This window comes from Siphateles boraxobius, unplaced genomic scaffold, assembly GCF_051911475.1.
Source record: "Siphateles boraxobius isolate OS27281-9 unplaced genomic scaffold, OSU_SipBor_1 41, whole genome shotgun sequence".
Classification (NCBI taxonomy): Eukaryota; Metazoa; Chordata; class Actinopteri; order Cypriniformes; family Leuciscidae; genus Siphateles; species Siphateles boraxobius.
Genome location: NW_027509042.1, coordinates 12,660,378 through 12,677,349, shown reverse-complemented (window position 1 = coordinate 12,677,349; position 16,972 = coordinate 12,660,378). Strand labels below are relative to the sequence as shown.

Sequence of the window (16,972 nt, the reverse complement as noted above, 5' to 3'; positions counted from 1 at the left end):
ATTCTCACAGCCGTAAAGAATGTAAAACTAGGTCAGTCACTCACTGCAAACAGTCTCTGAGACTGTTGGGGCTCATGGTAGTTGCGTCTAACGTAGTTACTTTTGGCCTTCTGTACATGAGACCCCTGCGGTGGTGGCTCGGGAACAAGGGGTTTTCTCCGAGGGGAAATCCGTTTTCGCATGATCAAGGTCACGCGGCTATGCCTTCGTGCCTCGGTCATGTGGAAGAAACCTTGGTTCCTCCCCCAGGGCCCAGTGCTGGGTGCTTCTTGTCGACGCGTCACGCTATTGACGGATGCTTCCCTCACAGGATGGGGGGCGTCATGAGTGGCCGCTCGGTGAAAGGTCTTTGGCTGGGGCTCATGGCAGTTGCGTCCAACGTAGTTACTTTTGGCCTTCTGTACATGAGACCCCTGCAGTGGTGGCTCGGGACCAAGGGGTTTTCTCCGAGGGGAAATCCGTTTTCGCATGATCAAGGTCACGCGGCTATGCCTTCGTGCCTCGGTCATGTGGAAGAAACCTTGGTTCCTCGCCCAGGGCCCAGTGCTGGGTGCTTCTTGTCGACGCGTCACGCTATCGACGGATGCTTCCCTCACAGGATGGGGGGCGGTCATGAGTGGCCGCTCGGTGAAAGGTCTTTGGCTGGGGCTCATGGCAGTTGCGTCCAACGTAGTTACTTTTGGCCTTCTGTACATGAGACCCCTGCAGTGGTGGCTCGGGACCAAGGGGTTTTCTCCGAGGGGAAATCCGTTTTCGCATGATCAAGGTCACGCGGCTATGCCTTCGTGCCTCGGTCATGTGGAAGAACCTTGGTTCCTCGCCCAGGCCCAGTGTTTGGGGCTTCTTGTCGACGCATAATGCTGTCGACGGATGTTTCCCTCACAAGTCGGGGGCAATCATGAGTGGTTGGTCGGCGAAGGGTCCGGACAACACACTGATGGTCTCGTATATCAGAGCAGATATCCTGTTGAGGCAGGGGCTGTGGCCCGGGGAATGGAGACTTCACCCCGAGGTGGTGGAGCTTCTTAGGGAGAACTTCGGTCAAACTACAAGTCGACCTTTCGCATCTTTTGTACAATGCATTGCCCTTGTGGTTCTCCCTCACGCATCCAGCTCCGCTTGGACTGGATGTAATGTAATAGGTGTGGTTGCCACTACACCTATACGCTTTTCCCGATATCTTTGCTCCTGGGAGCTCTGGAGTTGTGGATACTGTGGGCTCGGCCTCTGAGGGGGCCCAGCTCATAGATTCAGGTTTCTCGACCGAGGTCGTGGAGACCATACTCCAGTCTAGAGCTCCCTCCACGAGAAGACTAATATGCTGTTCTCTGCCTGGTGCAGAGAACGCCTTCTAATCTCGTTTCTGCCCTGTTGGTACAGTACTTGATTTCTGTAATGAATGTTTCTTTGCTGGGCTATCTCTGAGGAGAGATCCTTAATTTCGCCTTCTCCGTGGTACATGAGGCTGAGGCCTGCACGTACTTGGATTTGCACCTGGTTGGTGGTAGTATTTCTTCACCCCAGATCGGGTTGTATTTCTAGGTCCCTACTAAATGTGCGGGTCATTTGTGCTCCAGGCCTTCTGTCCTCCACCTTTAATACCCCAGATCAGAAAAATCTTAAATCTGTTATGCCCTGTCCGGGCTTTGGATGCTTAGGTCCACAGAGCTGCTCAGTGGCGTTTATCAGAACAATTATTAGTCTGCTTCGGGTAACCTAAGATAGGTTGCCCTGCATCTAAACTGCATCTAAACTGCATAAAAACATCAACCTGCGCCCTTGATGCACTTCCCACATCTTTTTTCAAAAATGTGTTACACAGCTTAGAAGCAGATCTCCTAGAAGTGGTAAATGCCTCACTTCTCTCTGGGAGTTTTCCGACCTCCCTGAAAACTGCTGTTGTCAAGCCCCTCCTGAAAAAGAGCAATCTGGATAAGACCATATTAAACAACTATAGACCGATCTCAAATCTTCCTTTCATAGGCAAGATCATTGAAAAAGTTGTCTTCAATCAGCTGAACAAATTCTTAAGCTCGAATGGATACTTTGTCCATTTTCAATCTGGTTTCCGACCGCATCACAGTACAGAGACCGCGCTCATAAAGATAATAAATGATATTCGCTTAAATACTGATACAGGCAAATTATCAGTGCTGGTACTACTCGACCTCAGTGCTGCATTTGACACTGTCGATCACAAAATACTTCTTGACAGGCTGGAAAACTGGGTCGGGCTTTCTGGGATAGTCCTAAAATGGTTCAGGTCATACTTAGGAGGCAGAGGTTATTATGTGAGTATAGGAGACCATAAGTCTGAGTGGACATCCATGACATGCGGAGTCCCTCAAGGCTCAATTCTTGCGCCACTCCTATTCAACCTGTACATGCTCCCAATGAGCCAAATAATGAGAAAGAACCAAATCGCTTACCATAGCTATGCAGACGACACACAGCTCTACTTATCCCTATCGCCTAACGATTACAGCCCCATTGACTCCCTTTGCCAATGCATTGATGAAGTAAACAATTGGATGTGCCAAAACTTTCTTCAGTTAAACAAAGACAAAACTGAAGTCATTGCGTTTGGAAACAAAGATGAAGTTCTCAAGGTGAACGCATACCTTCAGTCTAGGGGTCAAACAACTAAAAATCAAGTCAGGAATCTGGGTGTGTCTCTGGAGTCAGACCTTAGTTTCAGTAGTCATGTCAAAGCAATAACTAAATCAGCATATTATCACCTGAAAAATATTGCAAGAATTAGATGCTTTGTTTCCAGTCAAGACTTAGAAAAACTTGTGCATGCTTTCATCACCAGTAGGGTGGATTATTGTAATGGACTTCTCACTGGCCTTCCCAAAAAGACCATAAGACAGTTGCAGCTCATACAGAACGCTGCTGCTAGGATTCTGAGCAGAACCAGAAAATATGAACACATCACACCAGTCCTCAGGTCTTTACACTGGCTGCCAGTTACATTAAGGATTGATTTTAAAGTATTATTACTGGTATATAAATCATTCAATGGCCTAGGACCTCAATACATTGCAGATATGCTCAGTGAATATAAACCCAACAGATCACTCAGATCATTAGGATCACATCGGCTAGAAATACCAAGGGTTCACTCTAAGCACGGCGAGTCTGCTTTTAGCTACTATGCCAGCCGCAGCTGGAACCAGCTTCCAGAAGAGATCAGATGTGCTCCTACAGTAGTCACATTCAAATCCAGACTCAAAACACATCTGTTTAACTGTGCATTTACTGAATGAGCACTGTGCCACTGTTCGTCCGACTGTTTGCACTGTATTTTATTTTATGTTTTAATTATTCTGATTTCTGTATTTTATCTTTTATTCTAAACTGTTTTAATTATTCTGATTTCTTTTGATTATTTTAATTTCTTCTATGTAAAGCACTTTGAATTACCATTGTGTATGAAATGTGCTATATAAATAAACTTGCCTTGCCTTGCCTTGCCTAAACAGATAATGAGCAAGTGGGTAGTTGAGGCTATCTCACTTGCTTATGAAGCGTTCACCTGTGGCTGTTCAGGCCCATTCTACAAGGAGTATGGCTGCCTCTAGGCTTTAATTTCGGGTGTTTCCCTTCAGGATATTTGTAATGCGGCAGGCTGGTCCTCACCTCATACATTTGTCAGATTTTATGCCTACACCTCTCCACTCCCGGGGCTAGGTTGCTTGCTTCTAGTGTGCGCAAGGACTTCACACAGAATGGGCATTTGTCTTATGGCGTAGTGGGTATGGGGTTCCCACCGCGTCTCAACGCAGCTCGAGTTCCCTTGAAAGGGAACGTCTCAGGTTACGTATGTAACCCTGGTTCCCTGAGAGGGAACGAGACGCTGCGTTCTCCTGCCATACTTCCTGCATGCCCTGATCGACTTGCTTCAGGCTTTTTCAGAAGCTGTCGCGGTCTGTTTTCTGGTGTGCTTTATAGCTTCCTGGTCTATGACGTCACCGCCTATGACGTCTCGCTCTTCCATTGGACTGATTATACACGTGCTTCACGACGCAATCACACAGAGCGTTCCCATTTTTTTCCCACCGCGTCTCAACGCAGCGTCTCGTTCCCTCTCAGGGAACCAGGGTTACATACGTAACCTGAGACGTTTTATTTACACACAAAACATTAATGGTGAACATTTTTGACTTTATAAAATGATTATCTCAAGTCTTGAAAAAAGTAAGACATATTTTTGTTATACATAGTTTAGTAGCCTACTTTTATTTTTGGCAGAATTTATCATTATAATCAACTTAATTATTTCCTGGATTTTGTAACACCATAGTCCCTAAATTTATGTAAATGCAGGAAATGGGATTTAAATCGGAAAAAAATCCCCCATTTTGTGTACCAAATGTTGCACAAATGTTATGGCAAATGTAAATTTAAAAACAGAAATGCATTGCCATTTTACATATTACATTGTCATTTTGCATATTACATTTCAAACGGAATATTGCTACCCATATGCTTTCATAGTCTTGTAGCAGGTACTGAGAAGAGAATATTATTGTTATAAAGGGGTTATTTCATTGCTTCATGTAGTTTGTTATGGTGCAGTAGCGAAAGACTCCAGCAGATTTCATAGACTTGGCAAATTCATTTTTCAGAAGATTGTAGGAACAGACATCTGTTATGGGCGTTCTTGGCAGTTTTTCTGAGGCTTTTATATTGTTCATATCGATATCGGAATTATATCGTATCGACCGAAATTAAGAAATATATTGTGATATAAAATTTGGCAATATCGTCCAGCCCTAATATTGGGCCTTTAAAATTAGATTTTAATCTGTTTATTAAACGCCTTCATACATAGCAGTGGTTAGTCACTATAAATGAATTCAATTGTTGAAATCTGGAAGCCATAGAAAGAATACTTTTTATTTATTTATTTATTAAAATATATATTTTACATTCATTAAAAAGTGTTATATCATCATTAGGCACACAGCAGTCAAAAACCATTACAATTAAATTACAATTCTAATTTATTTGTTGAAACCTGGAAGCCATAGAGAGAACACATACTTTTTTTTCATTAAACAACATACAATATAATACACAATTTATAATTCAATTATTCATTTTCTTTTTATTCATTAAAATGCATTATATCAGCATCATAGGTATAGGCTATGGCAGTTATAGTCATTACAATTCAAGTCTTATTTTAATTGACAAACATGAAAGCCAAAGAAAAAAAAACATCAATATTTTTAATTTTCTTTAGACAATATACAATATCACATTATATTACAAACATCTATTATTATTAAACAGTACAATGCCGTAAATGAGTCCTAGCTGTCACAACTAACTCTAATCTACCTTCTCTTACAAAATAACATTTATCATAGTACAATTTACATAGTTTCCAACAAAAGTATTGTTTAGTGTAAAACATGTTGAAGATTAGTGGACAGGCTGTCTATTAATTAAAGGGGTTCTAAAATGCCTTTTTACCTGTCTTGAGTTTGTTTTTGGGGTGTACTAGAACAGGTTTTCATGCTTGATTGTTTAAAAAACATAATTTTTCACATATTTGACATTATTGGAAGCTGTCGTCCGCAAAATCTGCAGCACAGAAAACTGTTGGGGTTATAATGTTCACTAACAGTGTTAAAAATCACTCCCTTTTTTGGCATATCCAGTAGGATCATTGAAATGAGTCACAAACCAATGCAGACTTCACGAGATCCGGAAGAAGCGCGTTGTAGTCCCAACGAGCCATTTGTTGTGTATCTTGGAAAGTGTTTTCTGTAAATGAGAATATCTCCCTTTGGAGTGGATTTTGAGCTTTGTAACCTTGCAGATCTTTTTTATGCCTAAACAGCAACATCAGCTAACTAAAGCTGAAAAAGTGAAAAACCATAATAGGACCCTTTTAAATAAGCTAGTTATTCACAAAAGTGGTTTATTCGGGGTAGTGAAGTCTCTCCTCCACTGACAGCGAAAAAAGGCCACTGGTCTCCTTCCCTGCATACCGCAGCGTTAAAAGGCGTTATGCTTCTTCTTCTTCTTTTTTTTTTTGCTAACCTCGCAGACTTGCCTTAAAGTGGCTTTGGTTGCATCTTTACTGCGCACTATTGCCGTTGATATCAATGCAGTGTTCGGTATTAAACATGTCCATGTTTTGATTTTAGCAATTAATATTAATATTCATGAGACCAGCAGCCTATCAGACTCTCATTTTAGAATTATTGTTAGTCTTTTTAACAGAAACATTGAATGACCAATGTCTTGAGCACCAACACCAGCCCATAATTTTTTAGTTTTATTCAAGCCAACATTGTGTAGGTAACTATAAAGTTTACACGGTTCTTCTCTCAGTTCACCAGCCACTTTCACGTTTTAGGGAAGACGTGGATAAATATAGGCCTACGTGTAAATCTGACCAGATTTACGTGTAAATTGAATCCAGGGGCCTCATGTATAAAACTTTCCATAGTTTATTTTAAAAGTGTGAGCATACACACAAAAGTTAGATTTTGGATACGCACAACAGTTTTCAGATTTATAAAACCCATGGTACGCCAGAACCTGTGCAAAATTCCCTTTATAAAACCCAGTCATCGGAAGATTGTGCGTACATGCATCTCAACCCCATCTCCTCTCCGAAATAACCATAAATGGAGTTTACAACACCTAGTTTTACTATGCATAATCCTCATTTTACTAGCCAATGGTTGATTCTGTTGCCAATGTGTGCTTAAAATGATTTTTTTTCAGTCGTAATTCTGACCAAACAGGTTTTTTGCCAAATAGATTCAGAATGTTTTAATTTAAGAATTAAAACAGAAAAAAGATCTAGATATTGTCAATGCATGTTTGTAGTGAACACATGCTAATTATTTCATATGCTCCAATAATTATTGGTAGTTAGTAGTAAGTGCTGTCTATTGATAAAACATTTTAAAACATGAAAAATGTCACATTCAGTCAGTTTACTACTACATTGACACTATATATATATATATATATATATATATATACAAAAAATATCTGCACTATCTGCAGTTATGCTTCCATCACAAGTCACAAGGAAGGTTTGAGAAACTAATCGAATAACACTCTTTAGGAAACATAATGGCCAGATTAAAAGTGCATTCAAATCATTGCTGTATTTATAATAAGGTTGGCAGTACATTATGGCCCACTCATATAAGCCTGTGTGTTAATATAAATATATATATATATATATATAAACAAAAAACGTTTTGTCAGTTTGTTAAAAAAGTCGAATTTCTCTGATTTTCGTAGGATTTCATGATTTCTGTTATATTTTGCTACCTTTTTACATGTTTTTTAATATCTTTTTATGCGTCCTGCATGCTAATTTCCTTTCATTTTATATTAATCTAGCTATAATTAATAAAGTTAAAGTTTAATTAATAAATTTTAACTTCTTCCTTAAAATTTTACACAAGCATATTTTTTGAAAGTTCAAAAGGTAGCATGCTGCATAATTGGAATGACCTGCAAAATGTTATAATTAGCACAAAAATATACAATACTCCACCCTTAATTATTACTGTTTTTTTTTTAAAGTGTGTTAGAGAGAGAACAGGATCTCACCATGAAATTAATAGTAATTGGAGCGATGAACTTGTCTTGCATAAAACCATACTAAGCCAAAATGCCTTCAGGCAAATAGCAATACATGATTTATTGAGAAATTGTGACATAATTGATGATTGATTATATAGGATTTCGGCAAATTTCATAGATTCAATGAAAATATGGCTCACCATAATGCTCTGCTCCCTGACTTTAATGTAAAATGAATTAAACACAAAATACACAAGTCAAACTGAGTAAAGACATATTCAGAACAGTCACGTTGACAGGAGAATATTGTTATTATCTTGCAAAAGCTTGTTAGGTGAGTGGAATCCGAACATGATGTAAATCCAAATGGAAACTTTAAATTTGTCCTTTGAGAGGTAACACTGTAATAACCATAACTATTAGCTGTCTGATGGTTTGGATTGGAGCACAGATGGCTAGGGGAGGCTGAGATCCCTAGTGGATTACTTGATGTATTTTTGCCGGTTTTGAATGGGTAATTTTGACACAGGAGATACAGTGTTCATTTGAAATAGCAGATGTTGAGATAATATTGTGCATGCATGTGAAAGTATGTGTATGGGAGTGAGGGAGAGGTAAATGGTAGTTAGCTGCAATATAATGTGCATTTTACTTCATTTATTAAAACTGTATAAAAAGAACTCTGTCCTTTAGAAATGAGAGCCTATGTGCACTTAGTCTGCATTTTAATAGCTTCTCCACATTCAGTGATCTTCATTAGTTTTGGCCATTGTTTGGCATTTGGCAGCCAATAGCCTCAGTTTCCATGTCCACATACGTCCAGATGTAATTTTCATCATTTCTCATTGCTAAGGGCACTTATGGGAATGTTGCCAGGTGGTTTTCAACACATTACAGACAATATTATAGCTTGGCTTTGACATTTAATCTGGTGTTGAGAACTTGTGGCACATTATGAGAAAAGATTTGTTGGCTGGGATCAACTTAATCTTATTTTAATCCTTGGTCTTCACAAAAGAGTACCTCGCTTGCTTTAGCTCTTTGGCACACGCAAAAATCAACAGTGGGGTCAACAACAGGCAGACACATATGTCGTATGAAAGAAAAAAAAAGACACAAATAGTGGAGGGGGTTTTGCGGTTTGAGGATGCTGCAATCCCAGTGACATTCGGTGCTTGAATCCCTGTGATGTTTGATCTAAATGCCTCTTGTAAAACAAATTGCTCTAGTAATGCGATTCTCATCTATGTGGTATGTATTTTGCTGATGTTGAAGTCAACATGAAATCAAAATTGACCCTATTTACTTGTTCCTGCTCTTATTGTGACCGATTCATCTGTGCATGCTATTGCCTTTGTAATCTTTAAACAAAATGTAATAACTTGCTCTGTCTCTGAAACGACTTCTCATTTCGCCTGACATCATCATGATCAGCAGGGAAAAATAGCCAAACATGCATCAAATACTGTCTGCTGCTAGCTGAAGCCACCATATGAAACTAGCGTAGCGAACACAGATATGGCTGGAAGGTGCGTTTTCAGCTTTTTCCCTCCCAAAACTCTGTTCCCTATTCCCACTCGCAAACTAGCCTGGATGTGTGCCTGCTGGCTTGAATTGTTCCACTTTGAAGAAGGAAGAATATCACTGAGTTTGCCGTTTAGTTTGAGGCATTTCACTCCTGAATGCTTCCACAATTTGATCATAAAATGGGTTCGCACAGACATTTTACAGTTTTTAAGGAATAAATATGTAAATAAGTATTGCTATTTAGTATTTACTATAAAGTTTCACTGATAAAAATAACACTATAAGCAATTTCAAACCCATTTCCTAAGTCTTATATGAATTTAATTTAAATGTAATTTATTTTGTGTGTGTGTGTGTGTGTGTGTGTGTGTGTGTGTGTGTGTGTGTGTGTGTGTGCGTGCGTGCGTGCGTGCGTGCGTGCGTGCGTGCGTGTCCACAAAGATATTATTACTTGTAATTTTTGACCTTGTGGGGACATGTTTTAGTTTTTTGAATTTTTGAAAATGTACAAATGTAGAAAGTTTTCTGTGAGGGTTGTGTTTAGGGGTAGGGTTATAGGGGATAGAATATAAAACAACTTAATAATTTTTTATAGGATTATTTGAAATAACATGTAACATTATAAATGTCTTTACTGTCACATTTGATCAATTTAATTCATGTTTGCTGAATAAAATTATTAATTTATATAAAAAAATGTTTACTGACTCCAAACCTTTGAACCTTTGGTATAAGGGAGAAGGAAAATAAACACTTTTGTTCTAGTAAACTCATTTCTTTTTATAAAATGCACACCTTGCTTAAATAAACACGGCATGTGTTCAGAATTTTTTAAACCTTTATGGAATCTATCTCAAAGGCTTTACCAGGAAACATACCTTAAGTGAATCATTCAGCTGGAAAGAGGGATCAGAAGAACAAAACAAATCTGGGTCAATCTGATATGAAAATCTAGTTTAGAATACATAAAACACCCTGTACTCTAAAAGCAACTGTAATTGGTGGAGCTCAACGTAGTCAGTGTTTTAAGGATATGCAGGTTCAGTGTGTGGTGGCACGATTCTTTAGATGAGTCAAATCCAAAAACGTGCACTTCAAGCCAAAAAAAGACAAAGGCCTCATGAATCTGCTTTTCAGAAATCATGTTTTGAATCAGAGTAACCCAGATGAAGACTTAATCAGTGTTTCACAATGTATTTAAAGCCTCTGTGGATTTTGAAGAGATCATGAGATGAAAATTTCTCCAGTGAAGAGGTTCGCCCTTATGAGCTTCATTGAGCAGTGCTTTGAAGGGATGAATAAAGATGATTAAGGGAAATTTCAGGGAGAGAGAAAGAACAAACATGACTTGATTACAGTCTTTTCTCTCTGCTGTTTTGAGACTTTGAGAGCACATGCTTATTTAAATTAGTAACAATGCGAATTGGCCTGGAAATACAAATCTGGATGCAAAATATATAGGGCTGCAGTGGGTTTAGGAGAGTGGGGTAAGATGCGACAGTGGGTAAGCTACCATTTTTACCATGGACAGCTGCTTGTGATTGAGAGATATTCATGAAAAAAAAAAATTAAGGGAAGTGATGTTTGCATGTCAAAGTAAATTTTCTACATTGTAGGTAAGATGTCAAAACAAAAAATCAGGTCCACAATATATCATACATATGACAAATGTAAAACCAGGCCAAACCTTGGTTAAAATTAGCCATGAATTGTTAACGAAAGTTATAGTGAGCATATGGTTTAGTTAAATTTTAGTTAAAAGGGTTCCTTCGCATTTCCATTAAATCAATATAGTTGTGCTGGTATGCACTTTAATATCACATTATATTTTTTAAGCATTAGAAGCACAATTCACATTATATGTAACAAGAACAGTAACATTATTTGAACCCTCTGAACCCATAAGAAGCTAAATAATCTCATTCTGTTTTATTATTGAGTGTTTACTGCATTTGTCAAGTTCAAGTTACAGTATTGTGAGATAAAATAATCTTTAATTTATAAAAAATATGTCTATCATTAACTACAAACCAAACTAGCTAGCCCCAATGAGTTATAGTGTCTACACACACACACACAGAAGTCCAAAGGTTCAAAGACTAACACATGCTAGTAGGTGCATGAAATCGGCTTTGAACCTCTTCCACCTGTTTCTTCCAGGTGGCACAAAGGAAATATAGCACACGTGGAGGTCCGTACTCTTTCCTTCACAGTATCCTACACCCCAGTGGGAACTACTTACACCTTTGTGTGGAGGTATTGTGGGGTATGTCCGAGTAGATCTCTGCGGTGCTTTAACACCAGTCATCCTGCTGTTTCAGGGGTTAGAATTGGAGATGAAACCTTCGCTGTCAGGGATAGGGAGTCTGTCTGAGGAGATCAAAGAGTTTAGCTTTTACCAAATATCAGAAAGTTTTTTATCAAATAATGTATTAGTGATCTAACATTGCAAATCTCACTCTTAAAGGGATAGTTCACTAGGAAATTCAAAATTGTCATTATTTACTCGGCTTCATGTCAATCAAAACCCTTGTGACTTTCTTTAAAAATTATTTTAGTAATATATCTCAAATAGTAGCGAAATAACATGAAAATAATCTGATAATACTGGCATGAAATATGGAAATTACATAAGATGTTAATATCATGTCAGTCAAAACCCTTGTGACTTTCTTTCTTCAAAATGATTTTGTAATATCTCAAATAATAGCGAAATAACATGAAAATAATCTGATAATACTGGCTCGAAATATGGAAATTACATAAGATGTTAAAAGCATTAAGACCCCCTGTGGTGAAAATCAAGTTTTTAATGTTGTTTATATGTCTATGTGGTATTTTTATGCTTTATGTGCAAATTCAACAGTAAACACCATTGCTTAGTATTTTCTTCTGAAAACCGCAGTGCATCGAAGTTAGTCTCAAAGACGCAGTTTGGAACAACCCGTTTCCTACCATCACAGACAAGAACACCTTTAAGAAGAGACAGGAAAAATCGGGTACATATAGCAATATAGCTGCTGGTGAATTATGTATATGATGTATATTATGATACTATAATGAACTATATGCCTTTCACATACTTTCTATAATCTTCAAAATGTTTCTAAGGATGCTGATATTTAGAAGGCAGTTGTCTGACTTTCAGATGGCAAAAGGGAACATGGTTTGTGTAACATTAGCAACACATTATTAGCTGTTTGATTACATAGTCAAGCCAAAGGCTAATCATATAAATTACAGTTATGTGCCCGACGTTGTAGAGAGCGATACATTACCATTCTGATACATCAGCTTGTAGACGACCCTGTATAATTCACTCTTCCACTTCATATGCTGAATCATGTTTCCTTTTCAAACATATATGGCTGAATTAAACCAGTATTTGTAATTGCCATTGTGTAGAGTAGTGTGATTGATTGGATGCAGGACTAATTTGCATATTCATGGTTCCACATTCTGGGTGTAGAGTTACATTCAAGCTATTTTAAAACATGATGAAATTATTTTCACAGGAAAAAATATTTCATCAAAGATAAGTTTAAAGAGATAAAATTATTGACTGCAGAGGGATTTCAGAAGAAGAAGAATTATGGCTTTTGTAAGTTGAGCATTAACATTTGCCAGACCCTAGGAATGTGCTTAAGATGTGTGATTCCATGTTCTAGATTCACTTGTAGTGCATGCTTGGTTGAACACTTAATGTGAAAATATGTATATATACTGTATGCATGCTCATTTAGCACAAGTATTTATTTATTTGAATAATTATTTATTTAAATGTAAAAACTGTTGCAGTGTCTCATGTCTCTTATGACAGTATTTCTAATGTGAAGGCTATATCATATGTATTGCAATTAATTAGTTATGCTTGTGAATTTAAGCCTACATAAGTTATACCCTATTATCTGTCACTGAAATTCAGGGATGTGGCATGCATAAACTCTGGACAAATTATGACATATCACTAATACTTCAGATGGTTTTCCATACATTTCAGGTTTAGTATGGTTCTAATGGTACTAATAAAATCAACAATTAATGTTTCAGTTGAACATGCAATTTGACATTATGAAATGTTTTTAATTTAGGAGGCTGTATTCTAGAAGCAGCAATAAATTGTTTAATAAGATCTGCTCTAAATCAAATTCTCTAGTGGGCTTTCTCATGCATAGTGGTAACTCAACTGTGTCATTTTAAATCTTGTCTCATCATTGTGGGTACACTTTTTAACAAGCCCAAGTGAAACAAAAGTTAAATCCCGTTTCATAACATCAACCTATTTTTTTTTTTTTTTTGAGTGGCATGGGAACATGTCCAGCACATTTGAGAAATATCCATTCAACTTTGAGGAAGTGAGCTTAGCCCCTCAAGGTACTGACGGATATGTTGACTCCCATCTCACCTGTAACCTCAAGAGTATTTGTGTGAATAACTCTCATCACACCACTGCTGACAAACAACAAATATGCTATGCTGCATCTTTTTTGTATGTTTGGTTTACTTTTTCAAAGTCTTGTGTTTCAAGGTCAGAACTGTCAATTTGAAGATGTCATGTTTAAATGAATGAGGGCGAGTAATTATGGCAGAATTTTAATTTTTGGTTGAACTAGCCTGTTAAATTTTGCATAACAATCTCTGTTCAGGTTTAGGATAACAGTAAAATAACGTACAACATAAGATGATATTAAAAGGATAGGTCCCCCTTCCTCCCCCCACCCCTTAATTATGCCAAATAATTGTCATAATTTACTCTCATGTTTTTCCAAACCTGTGTGACTGACTTTCTTCACAGCTTTTTTTTTTGGTATATCTTAAATAGTATATCTCCCCAACATGAAAATAGCCACTGCCATGAAATATGGAAATTACATGATATTTAAAAACATTAAATAGTTGTGTTTTGAAATCAGAACTGTCAATTTGAAAATGTTTAAACAGAAGAAAGAAATCCAGAATCAAAAACATAACAGGATGACCTTGAAATTAAAAAACAAAAACATGTTTTTTGAGGAAGAAGGAATGTCATGCAACCTGTCCATGTTCGGATCTGCATAATTAGGCTTCTACGAAGTGACGGATGGATTTAAACCAAAATATTGTTGGTTTTAATTGGGATGCGTGGCTATTGACATCAACAGCAAAAGATATGGGAACCACTTTCTCCTTCCTTTAAAAAGTAGATAAGCCTATTTAATTTGCTTTAAATGGATGATTATACACTTAGATGCATTTCAGTTTGCATTTAATATTGTTTTTTTTTAGAACAGACGTGTGACCCATTTTTGGATCTCGACCCACCAGCTGGGAACTACTGCTTAAATATTAAATAGTTATTTTGTTGTTGTGGTTTTTGACAGTTTCTTTTGTGCACACCAGGGATTGATGTCATTTGTATGAATTGCACGTGGTGTTTATTAAACAGTCAGAATGACTTTTCCCACTGTTCTGTTTTTTTGGTTCATTCTAGTCAGTTTGGAGTGTTACACGTGGAAAGACGCATTGTGTCTTGCTAAAATTAAAACAGTCTTCAGCTGGTAAATCACGTTCTTGGTCAATATGTTCTGTTTAAATCTGCAATTTCATTCATAGAGCCAGAATTACTAACAGCTTGCTCCAGTGCAATCCCTCTTTTGGCATTTAAAAACTACTGACAGGATTTACTAAAGATACACAGTGAAAAACCAGCGCTAAAAAGGCAAAAAACAGCTGACATTATTGCATATGTATTTGTAGGAGTTTCCCTTTCAGACGCAAAATTTATGGAAGGAGAGTATTTAAATGAATAATTCAAGGTGATTTAAGGTTTGTGACTTTGCGCTAGTCAATGTACTGTATTTGCGTCATTATTTAAACCAGTCTTAAACCAGACTCTAATTTGCGCTGCTCTTGGTACATTGCGTTGGTCATTATGGAAATTATCTGGCTGACGTTGTAATATCTGTCGCCCAGGTCCTTAGTTTTGAAATGTCTGCCTTCATTCTCATTTCAGATGCTACCTGTTGGATGGGATCTCAAAAGGAGCATGGTTGAACCGTTCCAGTATCATTTACGCAGGGAATGACAAGTGGTCAGGGGATCCTCGTGTGTCCATCGTATCGAATGTGGGGGATAAACATGAATACAGCTTACAGATACAGAAAGTGGATGTAACGGACGAGGGCTTGTACACCTGCTCGATACAGAGTGAACGTAACCTACGCCCAAAGCTCATTCAGTTAATTGTAAAAGGTGAGTGTTTCTTCAGATTTCATATCAACTACATTTTTCATTATGGTTTGGCATGTTTTTCATTGATAAACAACTACTCTAGCGATATATTAACTCCTAGTTTGGATTTTAGGGGTGAGGGTGGCTTTGAAGTGCATTGCAATAACAATATTTTTCCTCTTTGCTGACAATATGTATTAATCGAATCGATGATATAAATTTGTGTTGAACTTACATCCATATTCATGAAAGTATATTTTGACTTCAAAGGGCCCAAAATGTGAAAACAATTTTGAATTAAAGCTTAGTTTTTCAAAGATGTATGTTTGCAGCCTTAATGAAAATATGGAAAGAATGTGTTACCAATGACTATGAAATCATCAAACGTTGGTGAAAACCTTTTACATTTCATTATGTAAATAGGGATTTTAGTTCTACACGTGTGTTCCCCTTTTAATAAATTAGCCTATAGGCTATAGATAGCAGTTGGTGTAGGATGTAGTGTGAGATTTTATGTTGCGTAATAACATAATCATTAAATACTGCCAAGTTCAAGTGGATCTAAATATATATTTTATGGGGTTTGATAGTTAATTTTCATATGTATTGATGAATTTTCTTTTTCACGGTGGGCAAATAAGTCAAAGTAAATTAGACTGTCTTTAGAGAAGTGGCTCCATTTATGGTCCAAATTTATGCTAGAAAAAAATTAAAAAATGTTCTCCATCCTGCTCAGCAGCGTAATTACTGATAATGTCCATGTGAAATAACATTTTACATCATAGTAACCAAACAGTTGATGGGCCCCATTGACTTCCGTAGTATGGGGGGAAAACATCAATGGGGCCTGTGAACTGTTTGGTTACCCATATTCTACAAAATATCTTCTTTTGTGTTCAGCAGAAGAAAGACATTTATACAGGTTTGGAACAACTTGAGGGTGAGTAAATAATAACAGAATTTTCATGAGGTGCCATCTGGGATGCTTTTTAATTTCTATTGAAGGAGTTCCCATATATGCTGGTTCCCATGTTGGCTGCTTTTCCTTAACTATCTGTTCCAACTCACCACATTTTTTTTTAGCTTATTTAAATTTATTCGAATTTTAGTTTTATAAAGAAGTTCATATTTAGGCATATAAATATGATATCCATTTTTATATTTTAAATATTTAATTATTTTTTTGAGCTGTTGTGTAGATATCTGCTTTGTTTATTGCATTTCCCTCACATCCAGTCATTAGGAGATAGTTTCATGACGAATATTTGTCTAAATTCTCTGGTAGGCTTTTAGTTGTGTGTTTCTCCTGTAAAGTAAACTTGGTGTTTATGGTTGACACGTCAGTAGGAGGAGCTGACTCTCAGCAGTGGCAAATATGCTTATTTTCTATGCAAACTGTTTTCTAAGTCCGCTGTCTATAATTAACTAGAGAAAGATCACCGTAAGGACCCTAACCCTCTTTGGGATAAAGCAAACTAATACAGACCATTCAAATCTGAAGATGTGTAGTTAGAGGCCGTAACCTGTAGCCCATCACTGAGTCTCTTCTGTGTAATTATAATCAACAAAATGAATGTCCTTCTTTTTCACTCTCTTAGCTGAGGGCTGTTTCATAATCATGATGGATCTTTTGTCCTTAGAATCCATTACTTGCATGTATCTCTAC

General features: G+C 37.3%; 1 protein-coding gene across 3 annotated transcripts in view; it reads left to right on the top strand.

Moving 5' to 3' along the window:
• The window catches only part of negr1 (neuronal growth regulator 1), a 154,561-nt gene that overhangs the window by 28,667 nt on the left and 108,922 nt on the right, over nucleotides 1-16,972 (top strand). For all 3 annotated transcript variants that reach the window (XM_077198471.1, XM_077198469.1, XM_077198470.1), the window contains one exon: nucleotides 15,089-15,327. In XM_077198471.1, the coding sequence (XP_077054586.1) occupies nucleotides 15,089-15,327 (239 nt within the window). The remainder of the gene's footprint in view (nucleotides 1-15,088; nucleotides 15,328-16,972) is intronic.